Source organism: Melitaea cinxia, chromosome 1 (assembly GCF_905220565.1).
Source record: "Melitaea cinxia chromosome 1, ilMelCinx1.1, whole genome shotgun sequence".
In the NCBI taxonomy this organism is placed as follows: Eukaryota; Metazoa; Arthropoda; class Insecta; order Lepidoptera; family Nymphalidae; genus Melitaea; species Melitaea cinxia.
In genome coordinates this window covers 14,917,370-14,941,365 of record NC_059394.1, presented here as the reverse complement: position 1 = coordinate 14,941,365, position 23,996 = coordinate 14,917,370, and the positions used below count along the sequence as shown (strand labels likewise).

General features: G+C 33.1%; 1 protein-coding gene across 1 annotated transcript; it reads right to left on the bottom strand.

Annotated features, from left to right (window-relative positions):
• Positions 1-279: 279 nt before the first annotated feature.
• On the bottom strand, positions 280-8,544 carry LOC123670092 (protein rolling stone-like). Its single transcript, XM_045603604.1, has 5 exons — positions 8,396-8,544; positions 7,650-7,861; positions 2,920-3,060; positions 2,459-2,686; positions 280-431 (listed from the first exon to the last, which is right to left on the bottom strand). Exons 1-5 carry the CDS (start codon positions 8,542-8,544, stop codon positions 280-282), a joined length of 882 nt encoding a protein of 293 aa, XP_045459560.1.
• Positions 8,545-23,996: the final 15,452 nt, after the last annotated feature.

Here is a 23,996-nt window from a genome sequence, read left to right as displayed (position 1 = left end):
AACCCTTTACACATGCCTATAAAAAAATGTCTAGCCTGGTCAACGGTATCAGAGTATTATAGACGTGTCTCTGTTACGTGCGTTTATCACAAATGTCGCATTACACCGGTCGTGCTATTAACGATACTGAAAACTTTACTATCTAATCATTGTTTAAATTATTTTGCACTTTATAAGTTTTTGCAGCAATCCTCTAAGGAATGTTTAACACGTACACTAATTCCTATAACTTCTAAAGTTCCTGTAGCAGTTTCGTGCGTATCGCCGTTTTCTCTGTCCTCAGTGTGTGGGTAGCGTGAGCCGGTCCGCTGGCGCATGGCTGGGCAGCAGTCTCGCCGCCACCCGCGATCGAGTATAAGCGAGTATCGTTGCAACTCCGTGCGCGAACATCATCACCGCTGCACAGAGTGCCACGAAACCTAATGCTGATGCTGAAACGACGAATTAATTGATTAGCATACAATTCTGTAACAGCCTATAAATATCGCAATGCTGGTTTTTTTAATGCTCTTTTCATAGAGGTGTTATTTTAGAGAAAAATGTAGAGTTTAATCCAACGCGCTATTGTGTAGCAAAGTAGACAACGTATGAAATGTCTCAGAACAATTTTTTATATACAAGTTTAAATAATTTCGCTTATTATGCATTTTATTTACTTTTAATAAAAAAAAAACTGTTTTTGTTATATTTGATTTATAAACATGTACTGTCGGCCAAGCAAGTGGTGTACCAGTTTTGATTTAGTTTCCTGGTCATCGAAAATTACAACATGGTTCGTTATTAAAAGATATTACTGAAAGAGACATATAATAATGACGTAAACCTAATTGATAAGTATTCACACGTCATGATTATACGTGACATTTTAATCTCTATTAGGTATAAATAATATCGTTATTAATAATCAGATAAAGACGGCAATAGAAGTTGTCAGATCGTTTTGCAAGTAAAACTAATCTTTATCACCTATGAATCTGCAAGCGGCATTCAACCTTAGGGTGGTACACCACTTTCTTGGCCGACGGTACATAAATCATTATAGAAAAGTATATTGAATAAAGAAATTATGGAATGGTATATTAAGCTTTTGGTGATGCGGTGAATTTTCAGTTTTTAATACTTTATTTCATTTAAATATTGAGTAAATACGCACAGCATTGTACACCCAACCGAGGATAAGGCTCAAAATAATTAATTACTTTTAACTTAACTAATTAAGTATAATAAACAAACCAAAGTATAAAGCTTGTTCTAAAATAACTTAGTAATTAAGTTTCACATTATTTTTGCCTTCTATAATTATAAATCATAATATTGATTTATTTTTTATTTGTAACAATATAACGTATCTTTTACGTATTATCATAACAAACCTACACAGGTGAAATAAAAATACTTCGTATTAGCTTCTGCTGACTCGCTATCATGACCAAACAAATTAGACAGTAAACAGCATATAGTTCCACGTATCCTCCCTACACGTGTTTCGTTTGATATTTAAGTACGAAGATTTTGCTTCTCATATTTATTTAATGTCTTTTTAAGTAGTCTATAAACATTACATCTCTTTACTATTTTATTTAGTTTCCTTATTAAAACTTTAACGTAAACATATATCTGAAACGTAACTTCAAAAAGATGCAAATATCACAAAACTTGTAACTCCAAAATGTAGGTAGACGAAAAAATAGTCAAGTAAATACGCATTATCAAAGGTTACTCCCCAAGTTGTAATCAGATCTCGATGAAATTTAAATGTGACCACATGATAAGCATCGGCTTTCGATTAAATTAAAAATCATCAAAATCGGTACACCCAGTAAAAAGTTATGCGGATTTTCGAGAGTTTCCCTCGATTTCTCTGGGATTCCATCATCAGATCCTGGTTTCCTTATCATGGTACCAAACTAAGGATATCTTCTTTCCAATAAAAAAAGAATTATCAAAATCGGTTCATGAACGACGGAGTTATCCCTGAACATGCATTAAAATACAATTGACACATAGCTGAAATAAATAACGACTAATTCACCAGCGCTATATTAGAATCTAATTTCCAAAAGTTCATATTCCTATGTACTCGTAGGTATGATATATCGTATGTATAATATAGTAACCTGTGTTGTCAGCTTAACACGATTAATTTCAAAATGTAAATAATATATCTTTACTTTCGTTAGGAATGATATTTTATTGGAAAAGATGTTTTCATTCCCACCGTATATTAGGCGATTATAATGACACAATTTGACGAATGAAACAATTTATTAGTCATTACATAATAATTGATACGTGCTTGAACGATATAATAATATCGCGCGATCGCGTTTAACTGAATATTTGTGAACTTTATTCAAAAACACATTTTCAGGAATATGTCTATTTGTAAAGCACGAGAAGTGCCCACTTGTTTAAATGCAATTTTAAGATTAGATTAAATTAGTGCTAGTACTAGAACCTGGTTTATTCCAATCTAGAGCAGGGTATATGGCTGGTAGACCAATTCTATCAGTGCCACCAACAGCCCAGTAGAAGCAGCTAAATACGCCGTACGCCAGGCCTGCGCCGGCACCGAACAGCGCATGCGCGGCCCGTACAGGATGTGCTGTCACCGCCAGCTCAATCAGCATTACGAGGGAATTTCCTCCGTGTACCAGTAGATTGAGGGCATTTATCTCATGAATTTCTGCGCATTGAAAATGAAATGTTAAAAATCGATATTTTTATGACTAATTTTTTTTAAATTAGAATTTTTGGCAAGTTTTGTTTATAACACATACTAATGTAGGCAACTATTTTCTTATAAGGTAAAAATTTAGCAAAAATAATCGGTAAATATATATATAAAGTTTTAAGCTTGATTTTTATAATAACATGTTTTAGAATTAATTATATAAATGTTGTAAGGGGACAACTTACTAGGATCATGAACTAACGTCCAGTATATGAGCGTGATGACGAAGGCTAGGTCGGTGGCGACGGTATGCGCCAGCCAGTAGACGCGGCACAGCAGCGGCGTTCTCTGTCGACGAGGCATTGGAATGTTTCCATCTTCACATGCTAAAGATAAGACATTGATGAATACCTATAGTTCTCGTTATTGTATTATGCAATTTTAATGTTTTGTCATTAATTCCTCAAATTACCGTCAATATTGGTTTAAAAGAAATTGAAATATATTTTTTTGAACAAATTTAAAACAAAAGAAGATAGAAAACTGAACTTAAAAAGATTCGTGCTTGCTAAAGTATTAATTGTGTTTGCTCGTAAACTTAAAAAAACCTACTTCAATTACACCGACAAGTAATACAACGTAGATAGTCGATAAAACAAAAAAAATACTTGTCAAATCTCTATCAATTTAAAACTAAGTACCTGTCATGTGGTCCAACATGACAGGTACTATGATGGAAGCAATATCATACAGTGTTATCCTTCCTTTTATGATTAATTATAATTTAAGAGGAATTCATAAATAACACTTAAATGTTAACTTCTTCCTAACGTTTACACGGAAAAGAAAGAAAGAAAAAAACATTTATTTGGGCAGAAGTATTACAAAAAGAAAGTAACAGAACAATTAGCGACTTAAAACTAAAATACTTGTCCCTAGGCCTTCACTCAGCTTGTTATGCATCTATTGGAATATAGCACTGTTCTTTCGTGAAGACATTTTTTTTTAATTTAAATTTTGATAGAGACAAGCAGATGGAGTAGTAAAAGTGAGCATACACGGTGATATATTGTAACAATTGTCGAACATTGTAATATCGATTCGGACGTCAATAGGAATGAGGAACCAATGAGGATAATTGTGGCGGGTGGCGGCCCACTCGGAGTTTAATTGACGCGGAATTGTATCAATCAAGTACACTTCAGCCGTCCCGTCCTCTCGTGTGCTTTGCGTTTGTGTATAGTTAGCTTAGAAAGTTACAATAAAAATTTTGATCATTGGCATCGCTCTAGGTGTTGTGGTGTGTGATGGCACGAAAATATCGTGGGCTGCGGTTTCCATTTCATGTCCATAACCGTGATTTAAGTGAATTCCGGAACAGTATGGTTGACTACCCTTCTCCTAGTGGGAGAAAGAGGCTTTTACCTAGCAGTAGGATGTTACAGGCTCAATCTATAAATAAATCTATCAATCAGAAAAACATTGAGCACTAGCTGGCCCCACAGATCCTGTTTCGCAAACTATTAAAAATATGAAATTTAAACATTCGTGACGTTTTCTGCAAATTTCCTATTTTCTGTGAAATTAATTCCAAATAAACCTTTTATTAAGTATTAGAATTGAGGAAAGAATTTGATCTAGCCGTTCTCGAGTTTAATGCCCTAGCAACACATTTAGTGATTCATTTCATTTAGACAGATTACAATCTCGAATATGCTTTTTATGCGTCTAGGTTAAATTACATATGATGTAGGAACTATTTTAAAATAAATGGTTTTCATAATGGGTTAGAAAATTTGCTTTTCTTTTCAACATTTCAAGCGTTGAATATCGTCAGATTAGTAAAGATTGTAGTAGACTTTATTACCTTTAAAACCTATTCACTTTTCCTACTGTTTGGATTAGAAATGGGAACATAGAAAAATACTGAGAGTATGAATCAATATAGAGTTTAAATCTACAGGTTTATATAATCCGTCGCTGACTCGACAGAGGTCCTGTTCTTGCGAACTGTAAAATGCGTGAAATTGAGATAAAAAAACTGTTTAGATATTCATGTAGGAGTTTCTAGACACATTAGATTTAAGAACAATGTTATCAACTAATAGTATAAAATGTACTTTACGACCTATTCCTAAGTCTATTTACACAAAAAATATCGTAAAAATTGGTCAAGCCATTTATATATTAGATTTCGCATGTATTCTGTAACGATATAAAAAATGTTGACGTTCTATAACCACGGCATTGCATTTATTATACTATAATAGATTTAACAATACAACAAATACTATGGACATCATACAATGTTTGTAAAGCTGATCTTTATCTCGCGCCGCGTTTAATGTGAATGTCTATTAACTTGTTTCTAAATGCGAATCTGTCATGCAAAATTCATTTAGTCATTGTTTAGTTCTATATTGAAGTTTAAATAAAAGTATTCTTATACAAAGGCAATTCAAACTTTAAAATTTATTTGTACAAATGCTGTTGTGTTCAAATGTGTAGGTTGTTATTGAAATGTAAAAGAACGTTACATTATATATAATTCTGCTTAAAGAATGGATAAAATCTCTCAATTTTTATGTAAGATTTAATTACTAATAACCCTAAGTATTTAGTCGCTTTTCCAAATCCTTGTTTTGGGTTAATTAAAATTTTGTTCATAATGCGCACTTTCATCGGATCCGTTGATTTTTTTCAAATAATTAATAGTCACAAGACTTAGGAGTGTTTAGTTCCTGACACGCGACTCGTGACTCAAGTTTATTGCTATCAATAATTACCGACCGCGGGAGTTCTTTGATAAATCCAACAGGCTAAATCACGCAAGCCTTTTGACATTGTTGAAATCCACTGATTTGTCCACATGTGTGTTCTTGTAAATGCCTTTATACACTAATAAACCACACTGTAGTTCATGGCCACAGTTTAAAGAATAATTAATAAATTACATTGTGTAAAATATTACGTTGTCAACGATTTAATTTATAGGTTTAGGAGAGATATTTATGGTTTTAAAGTCCACTTATATATAACCAAACTATTATCCAAAATTCATCACCTTGGTAGACTGTGGCAGATTATAAAAAAAAATATCGACTCCGAATCTATCTTCACATGTAAATTTTTTTAATACAATTAAGCAGTCATTTCAGGGTTTCATAAGTGTGGTAAAATGTCAACGCTTTCGAAAACGTATAATCTATAATTTAAAAATGAATCGCAAAATGTATTAGTAAGCGCATAACTCAACAACGCCTGGACCAATTTTAACAATTCTTTTTTTTAAATTTTCGTTGAAGTCCAAGAATGGTTTTTACGGCGAGAAAAACGCGAATAATTTCTGGGAAAACCCTAAAAACAGCCCTTTTCTTTTTTCCATACAAACGTTTTCTAACTAAAATGTAGAGTCAATTTGAACTTTATTGCTATTTAATAAAGTTCATATTAAATTACAAGCACTCACTGTTGTCTAAGCAATGTAGGTATGTTCCTAACGTCAAAGAGTCAATTTGCACTTTATTATCACTGCACAAAGTTCAAATTCAAGCATATCTATCAAAACTGTGTGCGTGTCCGCGTTAGACGATCTAATGTTGCGTTCCGAAACTCAACAAAAGTGATAATATCGCGAACTCGACCAAATTGAATAGTCAAAAAATGTAAGAGCTATAGATCATTAGTACTGGTTTTTATTTTGGTTGGCTTCGCGATATTATTTCTTTTGTTTTAGTTTCGGCACGCGACATAAAATGCATTAGTTTTCAAGTCATTAAATCTGTCAAACAAATCGCGTTAAAAAATGGTTTTATTATTTTTAATTAAATAAATATTTCGTCTAATATGAACTTCGGACAATGCATAGAATCCAAGGCAAAAATTGCTGGTAAGAAACTTGGTATCCTCAATAAAGTCAGGCAGTACTTCACACCGGAACAGCTTCTTACTCTCTACCAAGCACAAGTTCGATCGTGTATGGAGTACTGCAGCCACTTATGGGATGGCTCTGCCAAGTACCAGCTCGCTGCTTTGGATTCTGTGGATCGACGCGCCAGAAGACTCATCGGTGACAAATCGCTGGTTTGCTCTAGACTTCAAAGTCTCGAACATCGGCGCAAGGTTGCCTGTTTGTCGGTATTTTACAGGTTATATTTCGGAGAGTGTGCTCTAGAACTATACAATGTGGTTCCACCATCACCTTTCTACCACCGAACCGCAAGGCATCGCATGAATCTGCACCGCTATGTGGTTGAAATCCCACGATCTCGCACTAAACGATTTGCTTCCTCCTTCCTAATACGCACCGCAAAAATTTGGAATGCCCTTCCGGCTTCCATTTTTCCAACGAAATATAACTTGGGTATCTTTAAATCAAGAGTGAATAGGCATCTTCTAGGCAAGTGCGCAACACCTTAGGCTGCATCTTCACTTGCCATCAGGTGAGATCGCAGTTAAGCGCTACTGTATACATTTAAAAAAAAATATTATTAATTTAATATCACGTCACGATCAGGCAAAATCGGCGCGATTGGGCACGACGCGTCGCGAGTTCTGTGACGTAGACTTGCGCCACTTTTAAATACAATCACGTCGGTTAATAATACATCTATCTCTATGTTATGTCATTGAGGCACACAATTTTTAAATATTTGTCACTTTTAGGTACCCACTGTCCCTTTATTATTTATTATTATTGATTATTTTCCAATCAGGTTTGCAGACATCCCAGTCGGAGTTTTTAAGTGGGTCACAGAAGGGTGGCCAAAGTTCGTGGAAGCGAAGATACTTTGGTCACCTGAGCTGAACCTCACACACCACCCTATCAACAGGGTGACGGTTCTGTTCAGGAGAATTTTTTGCGCCGACTATAAAATAGGTAGGAACAAAAAACTGCCACATTCCAAATTTTTTTGACAGAACGAAGTCTGTCGGGTCCGCTAGTAACAAATAAATAGTCACTAATGGTACTTACGTATATTAAACGATCTCTGTGATCTGTACCGGTGTACTACCATGAGCGCCAGACCAGCCTGCAGTACGATGAGCAAGTAGCCCCAGTTGGTAAAGTATATGAACCATTTCATATAGTTCAGTTCTACCTTAGGGCCCTTGTATAATCGCGGGAGGCGTTGACATGCGAAGCTTGATATTCCAATTGACAACACGGAGAGGAATAGTAGCCACCTGTAGAGCAAAATTTAATTGACAACTTTAAATATAATATGAGGACTTTAGACTCGATTCCATTCTTTAGTAACGATTGCTGTTGTTTTTGTTGAATAATTTCGTATGAATGAATGGATTACATAATATGTATTTAGTAAATGACGTAAAAAGGTCAAATTACGTGGCTCTTTAGTTTTCAATAGTATTTTGATGATAGTAAAAACTTATTCCTCAAAGTTTATTAAAAAGTATGGGATAGACTAGTTGACTAAACAAGATCGTAACGGAAATGTCGCGAGATCAAATACGAAAAAGCATCTAAATTATTAAGGGTTTTTATTTAATCATTCATCTGATGTTTGGCAATAAAGGAAATTTTGTATAAAGAAAGCGGGATGTTTAACTTAAAATTAAGAACTTTGTATTTTACAAAAGTGGAGTCACTTAGAGGATTAGGTTAGAGTTGATTTTCGGTTTAGAAAAAGGTATTTTTCCATTTTTCCCGAAACGGTAATTATATTTATTTTAGTAACACTTATATAGTAAGTATACCTGTAAACGAGATAGGATGTGACTGGTTGAGACCCACGCTGCCACTGGCTACAGGCGAAAACTTGAGGAGGGGAGTGCTCTAAGTTCAGAGCCCGTCGACTCGCTTGCCAGATCCTGCTCAGCATTGCTGCTTTACAGCTTTTTTTCATTGCTGTCAAATGTCATCATTGTATTATTATAACAAGAAAAATTAGTTTTATTTTGTGATTTTGATACTTTGAAACTATCATAAGTCGTTTTAAATATATCGTTTTATAATATAATCGTCTTAAAATTTAAGTTAGACGATATGACAAGCACCATATTTCAATTAAAAACAGAAATATCGAAATCGGTTCACCGACTAAAAAGGCATGAGATATAATAAATACAAGGTAGATCGACAAAATTGTCAAGCAATTACATTATTAGCGATATCTCAAAAAGTACTTGTCACATCTCAATTAAATTAAAATGGAACCACATGACAAGCAACACCTCTACATTGAGAAAAAAATGTTGAAATCAGTCCACCCAGTCAAAAGTTCTGAGTTAACACAAATGAGAACCTCTTCCTTATATAGGAGTCGGTTAAAAAGGTTTTAAATGAAATAATGTTGTTAGCAACAGGAGATTTAGGCAATTTTTTGGAGAATGCTTCAATTAGCCACAACAAGAATAATAAGACAGTTCCAAATTGATATCAATTGAAACACTACGCGGAATAGACAAATTCATACAACGACAGATCAATTGATAAAAATATAACTAAGCTTCCAGAAGAGTTTTCATAATATTAAAATAAAAAATAAAAAAAGTATAAAGGCTATGAAAATATAGTCTTTAAATGAATTATTAGAAACACAAAGGTACTTCGAAATAAATAAACTTATCTATGTTTTTGTTGTCCGGGCATTACCGTATTCTATGGACTCTTGGAAAACGCAGCTAACGTAAGTAACGTAGCTACGCACGCTGTTGGCGGAGCCTAAAATCTCTTGAAAGCTTTCGTATTGGCCCCCTATTTTTGAAAATCCTTTTCACCAAAAGAATACTACTAATATACTGAGAGCTGTATTAGTCGGTATTAATCTTTTATAAAGTTGAGGTACTTTCACAGTCACATTGTTGTAGATTTTAAGTAAGACATTTGTTGTGCCCAAACTCATAAAGACAACATAATTTCAAGTTTTACACAACCCTGCCTACTTTCATGCTTAACATTATTATTTTAGCATTGATAGAAAATATATTATGGCGAAAAATATTTGAGTAAATTAACTTTGACATTTTGATTTGTGAAAAATAATTATAAATGATAAGAACCCTTTAAACTTTTGTTTTTAATAGTTCATTTATTTAATTACACGTGCATTATGTTGCAATATATATATATATATATATATATATATACATATAATATAGGTATAATAAATGAAAGGAATTGTAAGATTTGTATGACTTTTTCTTGTATTATTTTGTATGATTTATTTTTTTATTATATACACAATAATTGACATGAAGATGAAATAACAGATAACAGCAGTCATGTATAAAATATGGGCCAATTGAAGATCGAATTTTATTCGTTTTAAGCATACAATGTTGTATATAGGATTATTTTTATGAATACATTTCTTTTATTACGTATTTTAGGAAGGATAGATTAAGAGTTAGTGACAGATGTACACAAAGCGGGTATTCAGAAGCTTAATTGAGAATGTAATAACAACGATGGAATTAAAAATATAATAACTCGGCATTCATTCAAAGATAATTCATTAAAAATCAGACTTTCTCGACTTTAAAGAAAAAATATATCAATAGTAATTAATTTATTCAAAACGTAGACCTAGGTAAATATCATTTAAGATCCTTGCATCTGTTTGAAAAACGTAAAAAATTATATGACTTGAAAACATGACTGACAGGCTGAACCCTGCTACCTTCATACGTTCCAATCAATAGTCAATCCAAACATTATGTGAAGTTATTGTCATGAATGTTTGAATTCACTAAGCTATCGCATTATATTTAGTATGTCAACATTATGAGACTGTTAAGCCACGATTGGAATGGAACCCTCCCAGAAGAACTATTAAGTCATACGGGGTCAGTACGAGTATAAATCATGTTCAGCAGACATAGTTCTGGTCTAGAGGTGCCTCTTATATTTTTAGTAATGAAGATGTACTAGGTTCCACCAACAAAACATCTTCTATTGAATTAATTAAGCCTACAACATCCGAGGAGTTGACAAGTTTAATAGCCGAATTCAAAGTTTTAATATGTTCGAAACACGAAAGAGGTAAAAACAGTTGAGAGAGTTATTAAAACTATAAGTCTGGATTTTATAAATACGATATTCGAAGAGTTATTTAATAACATTATTATAGTACATATTTACAAGAGTTATTCAACATTACTATAGCATCTATAGTATTTTATGAGATATATTAAAATTGGTAAACCGTGGAGTTCATATCAGATAATCGAATCCGATAACAATAATCGAGATCAATGGGTCGGAAAGTCAATTATGTGAGTTTTCCGAAAGGAAAATAATAAAACCTAATCTCTACGTTGCAAACCGTTTTATTAAAATGCTCTTACAAATTAGTACAACTTTTTAGGTAGGGTAAAAATATATTGTTTTAAGTTAATGCGATCACTTTTCATATTTAAATTTATAGTACCTGGGTGACCGAGCTTAGCTCGGTATTTTTAGTAAATCGTGTTTTTTTGGAAATCATATTTAAATACGAATTACATAATAATAAAATATGAACAATATTTTTTTACCGACAACAGTAAAATATATAAATAAACATAAAAAAAAAAAAAAAAATAATGATAAAATATAAATAATATTTTTCTATTTAACCGACATAATAATAAAAAATATGAACTGGCTATTTAAATAAAAAATAACAAGTCCAATTAGAAAAAAAAAAAAGAAACGATAATAATCGATCTGGAAATTTGAGGTTTTGAACCGTGGTATTTTCGGCCGATCGCGACCGGTCGATTTCCCACCTGAACTGACACACCTGAATTGACAAGTGCGAAATTTACCTTCGTATTCTAACGATATTGTTACCATTTTTTCATTGACTAAAAATAGGGATAAAACGACATTTTTTAAAAATGAATCCTAGCTAAATTTATTTATCTCCCCCGAAATTTCCTGCATACTAAATTTCACGAAAATCGTTGAAGCCGTTTCCGAGATTCAGATTATAACTATATATATATACAAGAATTGCTCGTTTAATAGTATAAAAATAAGATTTGTTCGGGTGCTTACCACTATCTCAACAAAACAATAAACGTGCTAAGCATCTGAACAAATATAAATTTAAATATGAAAAGGGTAAAAATAGTTTTTTACTTATTTGATTTCGTTTTGATCAACAATTATATTTGATTTTCAAAGATAATTTTTACTTTCATGCCGTAGACGTAGATTTTCTTTATCATGACGCTAACCTAATTAATTCTTGGAATCTATTATATTATTTTATCATACTTATTTATTTTATAAAAAAGTTCCACATTGTTATACAGATATAATGTAATGCTTTAGAAAGTGAAACTCTGTTTCTTATCTATGCAATCTATGTTGTTCATCACACTTTTTAAATTGAACATACACTTGTATGCAGATGATTTACAACTATAGAGTAATTAGGGGTAAGCGTGCGCAGTGGGTAAGTGAGCGGACTGAGTATATCTCCGGAACGAGGTGCGCGAGAGCGTGGTTTGTTTGGGTGAAACAAGGACGTCGAAGCGGCAAACTAGTTGTTAATAATTAATAAACGCTTCAGACTCAACGGATCCCTCAGTAGGATTTTCTCCTGTGTTGGGGGTCTGAAAACACATACAATACATAAACACAACGCCCAGACCGCGTCTAACATCTATATAGCCGATACACATGTCTGTCGTGTGCGGGAATCAAACCCGCGACCGCCAGCGCAAAAGTCAGTACTATTACCGATGCGCTACAGCCAGTACTTTTACAAACATGTTGACGACGCGTTAGCGCAGTGACATGACATTGCGCCGCGTGACGTTTTATCCAGTTCTTACCCGTTTTTAACTAAATTTATTCGTTTCATTTGTAATTTTTGGCCTTTTGGAAACTCGTGTAGTGTCTAAGTTTTAAATCCAGTAAAGGTAAGTCATATTTTGCTATATAATAAGCATATTCTAGTAAATAGATTTGTGAAAAATAATATTGAGGTTATGTTCGCTGCCTAAACCTGTATCAACATTTATTTGTATTTTGGCTTCCTGGGGAAAGTGTGCGCAGGTAAGTGTGCGCACGCGTACACTTACATTAGGAAATTTTTTGATGGCATAATGCCTTAGTTGATTTACAGATAAACTTCTAATTACACCTCTTTGAAGGTGCTTATGTATATTGATTTTTTATATTGCAGTGTTGATCATCATGCCGCGAATATATATTAGAAAAAAACCTGAACTAGCACTAGTCACATAACAACAACTTGTTACTGCTAAATAACTTATCCGAAATGGAAAAAGTAAGCTTGCTGCTGCTACGCCATAGACATAAGTAAATCCTAGACAAGAGGATGAACCTGCTAATTCAATGGATCATTTTATGCCAACATTCGATAATAAACAAGAGGAAGAGTTTGTCATTCATTGTAAGAAAATGGATGAAAGATTTTTTGGACTCACCATAAATGATTTATGGCTTTTGGGATATGAATACCTATGCTTCTGCGAATAATATCGATAACAGATTTAATCGTTCTTCAAAAAATAGCAGGGCGTAACTGGGTGGCATGTTTTTTAAAACGTCACGCTGAACTCATTCAAGTCATCCGACAATCTGCAGCAACTAGTCTGTCTCGAGCTATGGGGCTTAATAAAGTTCAAGTTGACCGATTTTATAAAAACTTGTATGAGAAATACAAATTGCAGCCAAGCCGCATATTCAATGTAGATGAGACTGGTGTGAGCACAGTGCCAAAGAACACTCCAAAGGTGGTTACTAAAAAAGGAAAAAAGGTAGAGAGAGGCGTCACCGTGATCGCCAATATATCCCACCAGCGTTTATTTATTCTCAGAAAAGACACCGTGATGATTTATCGGATGGAGGCTCATCACAAAGTATTTGCATAGCATTTGACAGTTAACTTTGTGATTGAGATAAATATGATTGATCTCGAAAAAATATACTAAGTTAAATTACCTTTGTGACTAAAAATGAGGACTGAATTAATAATAGGATCTTCCAGAAAGTATTGACTCCAAAATAATATTTTTGTAATTGTTCGTGTTTTTACTAAAGAAATCGGTTCCTTACCCTATACGCGTTTACTTACTCCATAGTTATGCGACTCAGTTCCATAGTTTTACTTACTCCATAGTTATAGACCTGCAATATAGGTCAAATGAACGCATTCCGATTTTTTCTCTTTGATTGTTTATTGCAAAAAGATTTACTTTAAATTTGTTCAAGTTTTAATTTCCATTGATAGACTAATAAATGTTCTTTTCAAGGATAAACTTTTTATTCCTTTAGCTGTAATATTTAAGACACAGAATCGTATGAATGACAAAAGTGCGCACAGTTGTCCCAAACGACACTTCTGTCATTTTGGGCTGACTGAGTTGCATGAGGCTATCGACCAACCTAACAAGGTTCAAAGCTCAAGGATCTTGCTGCTATCAATCTATGGGCCAAATTGTTAGGACTTATTATAAATACAGTAAAATCTCAGTCATTAATTATCGGTAGCAGCTGTCTGAGAAACCGCTTTGGCTGAAAAACAGTATTCCCTGTCTTGTACTGTAGAACATCGATACCATACTGCGACAAAGTTAGAAACCTAGGCTTGATTTTGGATAAAAACATATTTTGGATAGCTCGTGTCAGTGAAGTCAGCAGACGGATGCACTACATATTCCACTCTCTTAAGCATCTTCAATACTTTCTTTCATTTAAAACCAATAGTTCTGTTTGCGCAATCCATCCTTTTACCTATCCTCGACTATGCAGATATGTGCTTTTTAGATGTGTCATAAGAGCTACTTAATAAATCAGAGCGTCTACAAAATCTTGCGATACGCTAAAGCGTATTTTATATTTTTTTCCGACTTCAAAAAGGAGGAGGTTACTCAATTCGACCATATATATATATATATATATATATATATATATATATATATATATATATATAAAGAGAATTATCAAAATCGGTTCATAAACGATATATATATATATATTAATGTATGTTCGGGGATAACTTCGTCGTTTATGAACCGATTTTGATAATTCTTTTTTTGTTGGAAAGAAAATATCCCCGGTGTGGTACCATGATAAGAAAACCAGGATCTGATGATGGGATCCCAGAAAAATTGAGGGAAACTCTCGAAAATCTGCATAACTTTTTACTGGGTGTATCGATTTTAATGATTTTTAAATTAATCGAAAGCCGATATTTATCATGTGGTCACATTTAAATTTCATCGAGATCTGATTACAACTTTTGGAGTAATCTTTGATAATGCGTATTTACTTGACTATTTTTTCATCTACCTACGTTGTATTACTTGTCGATATAATTGAAGTCGGTTTTTTTTCATTTGCCTGCAAACACAATTATGTTATCTTTAATTTACGATATAAACTGATAGTAAAATATTCGCCAACTCGCATTGGAGCAACGTGCCTGATTAAGCTCCAATACTTCTCCTAAATGGAGAAAGAGGGCTATGTCCAGTGGTGGGCTGTTAGAGGATGAATGCAACATTAGTTTCTTAAATATTTAAATGATTTCAGTGTAGCGAGCTGCTTCTGCTTTATATATTGATAAAAGTAATTTACAAAACTGCAAATGTGAATAGATGACAATGTGCACAATAGAGCGGGGCAGACACAGAATTGACAATTTGACGAGCGGATGCTGCGACTTGTGATAAATCGCAATAATCCTGACGTTACTTTTACTGTGCACTCAGCAGATTTTTTCATATGTCAGAGACATAAAAAATCCCCATTATAACTATGTACACTTTTTTTTATGTTTTACTAATAAACTTGTACACACTGAAGGAAATGAATTAGGTATTCTAAATTGTTGTTTCAGACTAAATATATATTTTATATTATCATTTTAGTCTTTCAAATATAAGCGATATTTTATACAATCTTTAATTTAAAAAAAAAAAAAAAAAAACTTAAATTTTGAAAGCAATTGGTTAAAAATCCGACATAAATTTAATAAGGAAACGTTATGATTAATTCTGTTTGAATGGAAGCCGCGACTAGACTTTGTCGTAAGTGCTTAATCGTTATTAAATTCTTAATTAAAGCACTTAAGATGTCTCGTACGAAGTATTTCATCAGCAAATAGACACCTTAAGATTATCTTAAAAAAATGTTTTAATATTTCACTAATTACCAAGGAAAATTATTTCAGCAGTCGACATCGTTGTTTTTTTGAGGACTTTCTAAATTGAACTTCAATCTCAAAAAAAAATATATCAGTGTAGCATTAAAATACAAATATCTATTGTGTTCAATAAAATATATAAAATCTGTTTGTAAAAGGTACCATAATTAAATTCAATTCTTTCAATTGAAATTTCAAATTTTATCAGAAGTTTTGACATTCAGATGATTCTTTAATGAGCAGCCTATAACGTCAGACGATAATTGATCGATACAAGAATATTTTTGACTGAATGGCAATCTGTATCATAATATGTTGATTGTTTGTCGAGACAGTTCAAGTGAATGTCAGAGTTTGAATTGCGATTAATTGGAATATTACGGTTGTAGGACTGTTGCCAATGGATACTAATATTAATTGGCCACCTGCAGTAGACCTAGGTCATAGGATTGTTAACAAATGCTAATTAATAGGAACATATTCATTCATACGTATTTAATTGTTTTAGTCTTGATATCATTGACGTAAACGTTCATTGTCATCAGAGTACTGTCCTTTTTTGTCGTTGTCGTTTAAAAGAGTTTGTTATCTGTCAATATTGTGTTTAATAGAACAGTTTCTGCATTCAGTATTTTTTTTAATTTGATTGATATCTGTTTGTGGGCATTTATTTTGATTACACAATTTAATATAAATTTTATTAAGTATTTACGTATCACTAGCGGTCGCTCAGTTCTCGAAATCTGACCATAATTAATTTAAATTATAAGTATGAACATTATTAAGGTTCTCTTGTCAGAGAATATACTTCTATAATAATAAACAAAAGAGTATAATATGTGTGTGTGTGTCCAATACATGGTAGTGTGTGTAATATTTTTTTATTGATTTAATTAATTTTAATGCATAATTAAAAAAAAAATAACATTCTGCACTCCTTCTCTATATAAACTATAAGTGTGCGGAATTTAATACTCCTCCGTCCGCGCAATTTTCTTAAAAAAGGGTACAAAGTTTTTGCTTCACGAATTAATATAACGAAACGAAAATACGTATATACATATATTTAAATTTTGTATAGCTGCTTTTTAACTGACTTTGAAAAAGGAGGAGTTTCTGAAATCGACTGTTTTTATTATTTTTATGCATGTTATTCCAGAACTTTTCACTGGGTGGACCGATTTCAATGATTTGATCGAGATCTGTCAAGTACTTTGAGAGCCACCTCTAATAACGCGTATTTACTTGACTATTTTTTGGTCCATCTACGTTGTATTACTGAATTCGGTATTTTTTGTTTGTGAACAAACACAATTATTATATAAGTGACTTTTTCTTACAATTAAAATTTTTTATTTGTATAAATCTTTTTTGGAATCAATAACTTTCAGTATCGTAGAATAAATAATTAAATATAATATAACTCAATAAAAGATAGGATAAACGTATTAGCCCCATTTTTGAATGCTTTTTTACGTGGTTTCTGGTTTAAGCGGTAAACCTCTTATATTATACGATAATAGTAAATAAATATAGTTTTACTTGATATATATGATAACAACTGCTCAGGTGTAGTGGTGAGTGTGCCATGTAGACGCATAAACACCGGCGTTTTCGGGTTGTTTGTTGTCGGGAGCTCGGGATGAATATTTGAATTTTGACAAATATTTGTTTTTGGTTTGGACGTCTGACTTTGTGTTTCTTCCCACCGTGTCTCGGAGAGCACGTTATGCTATCGGTCTCAGTTGCTATCATATACAACTGATAGTGATTGTTACTCATAGTAATATATCCGCCAACCCGTAGTGGAGCAGCGTAGTGGATTAGGCTCTAATCCTTCTTCTACGTGGAGATAGAGGCCTATGACCGGCAGTGGGATGTTACAGGCTTAATCGTCGTCAGGTTTTGTTAGCTAGTGTTCGTAAAAACATTGTCAATACATGCTTCTTTAATTCATTTATTAGTGTTTAGCAAAATAATATTGATAACTAACAGTACCCTGCGTGCATTGCAACGCGTTTTTTTTGTTTAAACCTTTGGGGGCTCATGCAAAACACTTTGCTGAAGATCATGACATGACCAAATGCATAGTTTACGATTCTATAAACGGCATTCAGACAAACATTCTTTTATTATATATATATATATAAATGACAATTAATTAACAGTAAATAATATTAATATATACGCGCTGTATGAATAAGGCATTAAAGAATATAGCCATCCCTCTCTTGCCGTAGGTGCCGTAAGAGGCGTCTGTAATATTGTTGTCTTAGCTTAATATTGTTGTAACTTCACCTATAATTGATTTACAGGGCTCAAACAATCAAACCAGCGGTTGGTCGAAACAATACATTTTTTACGACATGTAATCGAACACACGACGAACATACAGAAACAAGATTCACTAGCCGATATAAATTGTCGTTTTAAACGTCTCGGTAATATCCTTGCTTCGATAAAATTTAATATTCAGACGTTTTTTGGAAGAAAGAAACAATAAATAAATTATTGTACTGTATGACTATGGGCTATGCTTGGGGTTTCTCTCAAAGATAGGATTAGAAATGAGACTATCCGCGAGAGAACGAAAGTAATCGACATAGCCCACAGAATTAGCAAGTTGAAGTGACAGTGGGCTGATTATCTGTGTCGCAGGACCGATGGCCGTTGGAGCAGACGGGTCCTGGAGTGGAGACCGCGTCTTGGCAAACGCAGTGTGGGACGTCCTCCGGCCTGTTAGACCGACGATCTACGTAAGATTTCCGGTGTAGGCTGGATGAGGATTGCGGAAAACCAGAATGTCTGGCGCGAACTTGGGGAGGCCTATGTCCAGCAGTGGACTGCATAGCCTGAACTGACTGACTGATGACTTGATACATAAAATAATAGCTTGACTAGTGATTTTTATTTGATATTTTATTGTATTTTAGAAGATAGGTAAAAACATTTTTGTAGCTACGTCATAGCTACAAAAGAATTGTTTTTTTGCTGTTTATGGGACAGTATTAACAACTAGGTTTAGGTTTATATAAACAAAATCGATAGGGATGTGACGTAGCAATAACATTGGTTAAGGCTATTTATGACATTAGTTATTTATCTTTGCTGTGTACATGGTTCAGTTATTGTGTCGCATAGCGGTTGATAACTACGGGTTAATAAATAAATAAAAAAACACTTACAATTTATGTATGAATAAAAATTAGTAAAAAAAAATCTATTTTCTAGCTTTAATGTAGTTTTAATACCTTGACTACGACGTCCGTCCCAAAATTACAATGACCTAAATACTAAGTGTAATTTTTATTTATTTATTATATTTAACTCTTGCATCTGTAACAAGGGCAACTATTTTGCAAAACATCGTATGCGAAAAAAATAATATTGATGTAGGCGTCTATCAAATCTTCTATAACATTTAAAAGCGAAAACAAAGTACTTGTAAAATGGGTAATTTATAAATCTCTGTTTGCAAAAAAAAACCATTTAACTGCAAGTTGAGAATACAGGAAATACATGCAAGTACATCTAAAAAGTGTAGGTTTATTAACGATTTCGTAGACTTACACTTATCCAGTTTCGGCAATCTCATCTTTCGTATTATAGTTTCGGGTAACTCCAACTAAATAACGAAACGGCACTATATTTATCGTAACAAATAACAAGGATTCGTATTTCTTAGTTGTTTTTAATACGAGTACAGTCAGCGTAGCGCGCAGGCGCGCTGCCCACGAACCACTGCGGTGCGAGCCGTGGGATGTCAATATCACTAATAACCCTCTTCTGCCCGCTCGATTAGAATTAATTCTATGGCTGTGCTCTCATGGCTTGACAATAACACTCAATTTCGACGACTTATTGTCGAAATAATCGATTAATAGATGTTCCTTGATAAAAACAAATGGGCTTATAATATGTGGTCATCAACTATTATTGACTTTAATTTTTTCTAACAAATGTTCAGTACACTTTAATATCTAAAAGAGTTAATGAAGGTAAATTACAGAAAATTTCGTTTTTATTATAATTATTTTGCATAAAATCTAATATATAAAATTCTCGTGTCGCCGTGTTTGTAGTTAAACTCCTCCGAAACGGCTTGACCGATTCTCATGAAATTTTGTGTGCATATTGGGTAGGTCTGAGAATCGCACAACATCTATTTTTCATCCCCCTAAATGTTAAGGGTAGTCCACCCCAATTTTTTTTATATATTTTGATAATTGATATTATTTTTATTTTATTATGATTTAGCATCAAAAATACATACAACCTAAAATTTTCTTAATATATATGGCAAAACAACGTTTGCTGGGTAAGCTAGTTATTTTATAAATTCGTGTTTAGTTGTAATGTTTACATAGAAGTCGCTGTCATTTATGTGAAATAAAATATTGCGATATAAAAAGAAATTAAATAAAATACATACCAGATTCACTCGCGTCCAAAGGAACTAACACAAAATGTTTGCACATTGTAACAGAAAAATATATGTATTTGATTTTTGTTTTACTATCGGAAGTTTAGGAACGTCAAACCGTAGGCTTCAATCGTAGCGTCTCGTGGCCGACCCGGCGTGTGCAGCATATGCACTCGACGCTCCCGCACTGAGCCAGACTACCGTTCGCCACTAATATTATAAGTCAGCGGCTTCCAAACTCTTTTCTTCTATACATGTGTCATTTTAAATGCAATGTCATTTTTACAATATTATTTTTCGCGTTATTCAACAGATGTCAATGAGTATTGGTTATTTTTATTGTTGGTCACAAGTGTATGTGGTGGATACTTTAATTTCGCTGGCTATTTACTTATTATTATTTCGATAAAATACATTACTTATGGAAATAAAAACCTAATAAAACAAATACGCACGAAAAAGACACTAAAACTAGTAACGAAGAAGTTGTAATAAATTAATTATTGTAAAAATGTTATCTTTTTTATTTTTACAGTAAAGTTTGTGGGTTTGTGTCTTTTTTCGCACAACGCTGGGGGTCGCGAACCCCTACTTTTTATTTAATGTGGACACAGAGTGCACCAACCACTGGATTTTTGTATTTAATTAAACGTAAAATACGTACATTACAATCGTAGTAAAAAACTCCTCATATATAATTTGTTTTCTCATTTCATCACGACGTGTGCAGATTAATAAATATTTTTTTATATAACTAGGTCGGCAAACAAGTACCTTAGTGATATAAGTGAGATAAACAAAAGTATTTATAAAATCCAAAAACATGTATATTTAAAGATCAATACCATCGTACTACATTTAATTATCGTACAATATTATACTATATTTAAACAACTAAATCATTAAAAAAAGAGAAAACAAAATATTAGTGTTCTTTAGATAAACATCTTTGCGAGTGTATTTTTTGTGTTATACACTGTTATTGTTAAAGGCGTACTTTGAAAATAAGAGGTTTTATAATTAAAAAATTATAAATAAATATCTTATAACAATCACACATAGTCATCTGTTCCTAAGATAAGCAATTTAATGCGTGTAATAGGTAACAGCCAGCTGATGTAGCTAAAAATTTTTTTTATAAATTTTCATAAAAATATTACATATATAAATACAAATATTATACCCATACTCAGGCGGGAATCGAACCCACAACCCCCCGTGAAATGATATCCAAGATCAAGTTGAATTATTCGTCGTTCTCGACTTCAACAACAAAAGAATCGAGATCTATGTGGGTGGCACCAGCTCTGTGTTCATCATTCATCATCATCATTTCAGCCTATTGCAGTCCACTGCTGGACATAGGCCTCTACAAGTTTGCCCCAAAAACGGCGTGAACCCATGTGTGTTATACCACGCTGGGCAGGCGGGTTGGTGACCGCAGGGCTGGCTTTGTCGCACCGAAGATGCTGCTGCCCGTCTTCGGCCTGTGTATTTCAAAGTCAGCAGTTGGATGGTTATCCCGCTATCCGTTGGCTTTATAAGTTCCAAAGTGGTAGTGGAACTTTGTTATCCCTTAGTCGCCTCTTACGACACCCACGGAAAGAGAGGGGGTGGCTATATTCTTTAATGCCGTAGCTACAGCCGTAGCCTCTGTGTTCACTCAGGATGTAATACAAACTCAGGATTTAACTGGGATAGTGTACTTCCCCTTTTGTACTGGACTTATACTATTAGGTTGATGTATTAGGTTTATTGGTATAAAGGAGCCAAAAAAATTAATCATTAGAAAACTTTAAGTATGTCAAATTAAAGCAAGGTGAGTTAATTTCATGCAGAAAAGTATGATTTTCTGTAATCAAACCATTTGAGGAAATGGATAAGTTACAAAGCTTGCAAAAAAAAGCTTACCCTAACATTTTGTTATTACGAAGGTCAGCACTCAAGGATTATGGGAAAATTATAGTGTGCTGATATCCAGAGGCTGAAATAGCTTTAATAAATAATCAATAAAGTATCGTACATGTATCTACCTATGTACATATGTCCCATTAGGTGTCCCTCTGAGAAAAGATCTCAGTTGTGACTTGGTTGCGTCCAAATCGCTAGTCTTTCGAATAAGACCTACTTAAAGGCTTGCTTAACACCCCTTCTTAATATCTGACGTGCTAGAACAATAATTTTTTTAACTTTCTCTCCCGTCGTACGCCAGCTCCCACCATACAAACTGATGAATTAGTATTTCTTCATTATCTGAAACACATAAGTTGCGTATATTATTCAGTGTGTTTTCATGACTGTTTTTATTTTTATTTTTAGGACTGTGTATGCTTTTCTCAACTGTGAAAGGGCATACATCTTATAAATCTTTTTTTGCATCTAGTCTTCACAATTGAACAGATTGGTCTCCATGACGATCGAGTAAATCCTTATTTAGTCACTTGGGTTCCCCTATAATGTGAAAATGTAGCGAAGTGACGGCAACGAGAAACAAAGTATTCCAAAGTAAGTTGTATGTCAAAGTTCACGTGTGCATATAAAGTATATGTATATTACCTACTAAAAATTCAATTTGTATTAATGATTTTATTTTTACAAATTAATTTATTTCGATTTGAGCACCTGACCGTAACTTATTAATTTGAACTACTTTTTATATAAAAAGTAAATCGTTTCAAATCGACTTAAAGAATGATTTAATTTTATAAGTTAACAGATAACTTGAAGGGACAAATTACTTGCGAGCATATTTCTAACGAATGTGCAATATAGAAACAAATGAAAAGAAGCATTCATTTTTGTTTTCATAAGTTTTCTTAAATGTACCGATTACAAGACCTGTCTGCGCTGTAAGTTTAATTTTATTCAAGGTTATTTAAGGTCATAATATCAGTTTTTCGCGATATACTGTGTTTTATAGCTCTAGTGACTCTAACATTTACATAAAAATTATAGAGCCTTGTTTAAGAAGTTTATATACATTGTCAGAAGGAACAATTGTATTAAACATCTAATATAAATTATGGATGTTTGTGTTCGTATTATATTTGCGTATTGACGTGACAACGTCTAATAAATCGATGAGCGCTGGTTGCATGCACAAAAAAGTGTCCTCATTGTCCCGTTACGCTAATTGTACTCTTGAGCTACACTTATCTTTTTTCCACTCAATCGAGGCCTATGCGTCCGAGATGTTTTGTTATGATCTTCCGTAAACTAACTTTACAGATAACCATTTTTTTAAAGCAATTCAGTCCGGTTGTTCTTAATATTAGACGATGAAATGATATTAATATTATGATTTAATTAGTTATTACGTTTTTAAAGTATAATTAAATAACACTAGTCGTGCCCGCGATTTCATCCGCGTGGAATTAAACAAAAAGTTTTCAATAAGTTTGCAAAGTTATAAAATTAAATCTTTGTATAAAATAAAAGTAGCCTAAGCTACTCCTTATTACATCAGCTATCTGCTAGTGAAAGTGCCATCAAAATCGGTCTAGCCATTTCAGAGATTAGCCGGAACAAACTGACACTGACAGACAGACCAGAATTGTAAAAAATGTTATTTTGGTATATGTATGTATCGTATATACATCCATATGCATTTAGGAAATGGGGTTATTTTAATATTACAAACAGACACTCCAATTTTATTTATTTGTACAGATTAAGAAAAACCAGTCTATCCTGTACTCTGTATGCCTGCTAAAACTATCTAAATACTAATGTTGTTTTGTAATTGTAAATTCATATAACAAAGGGT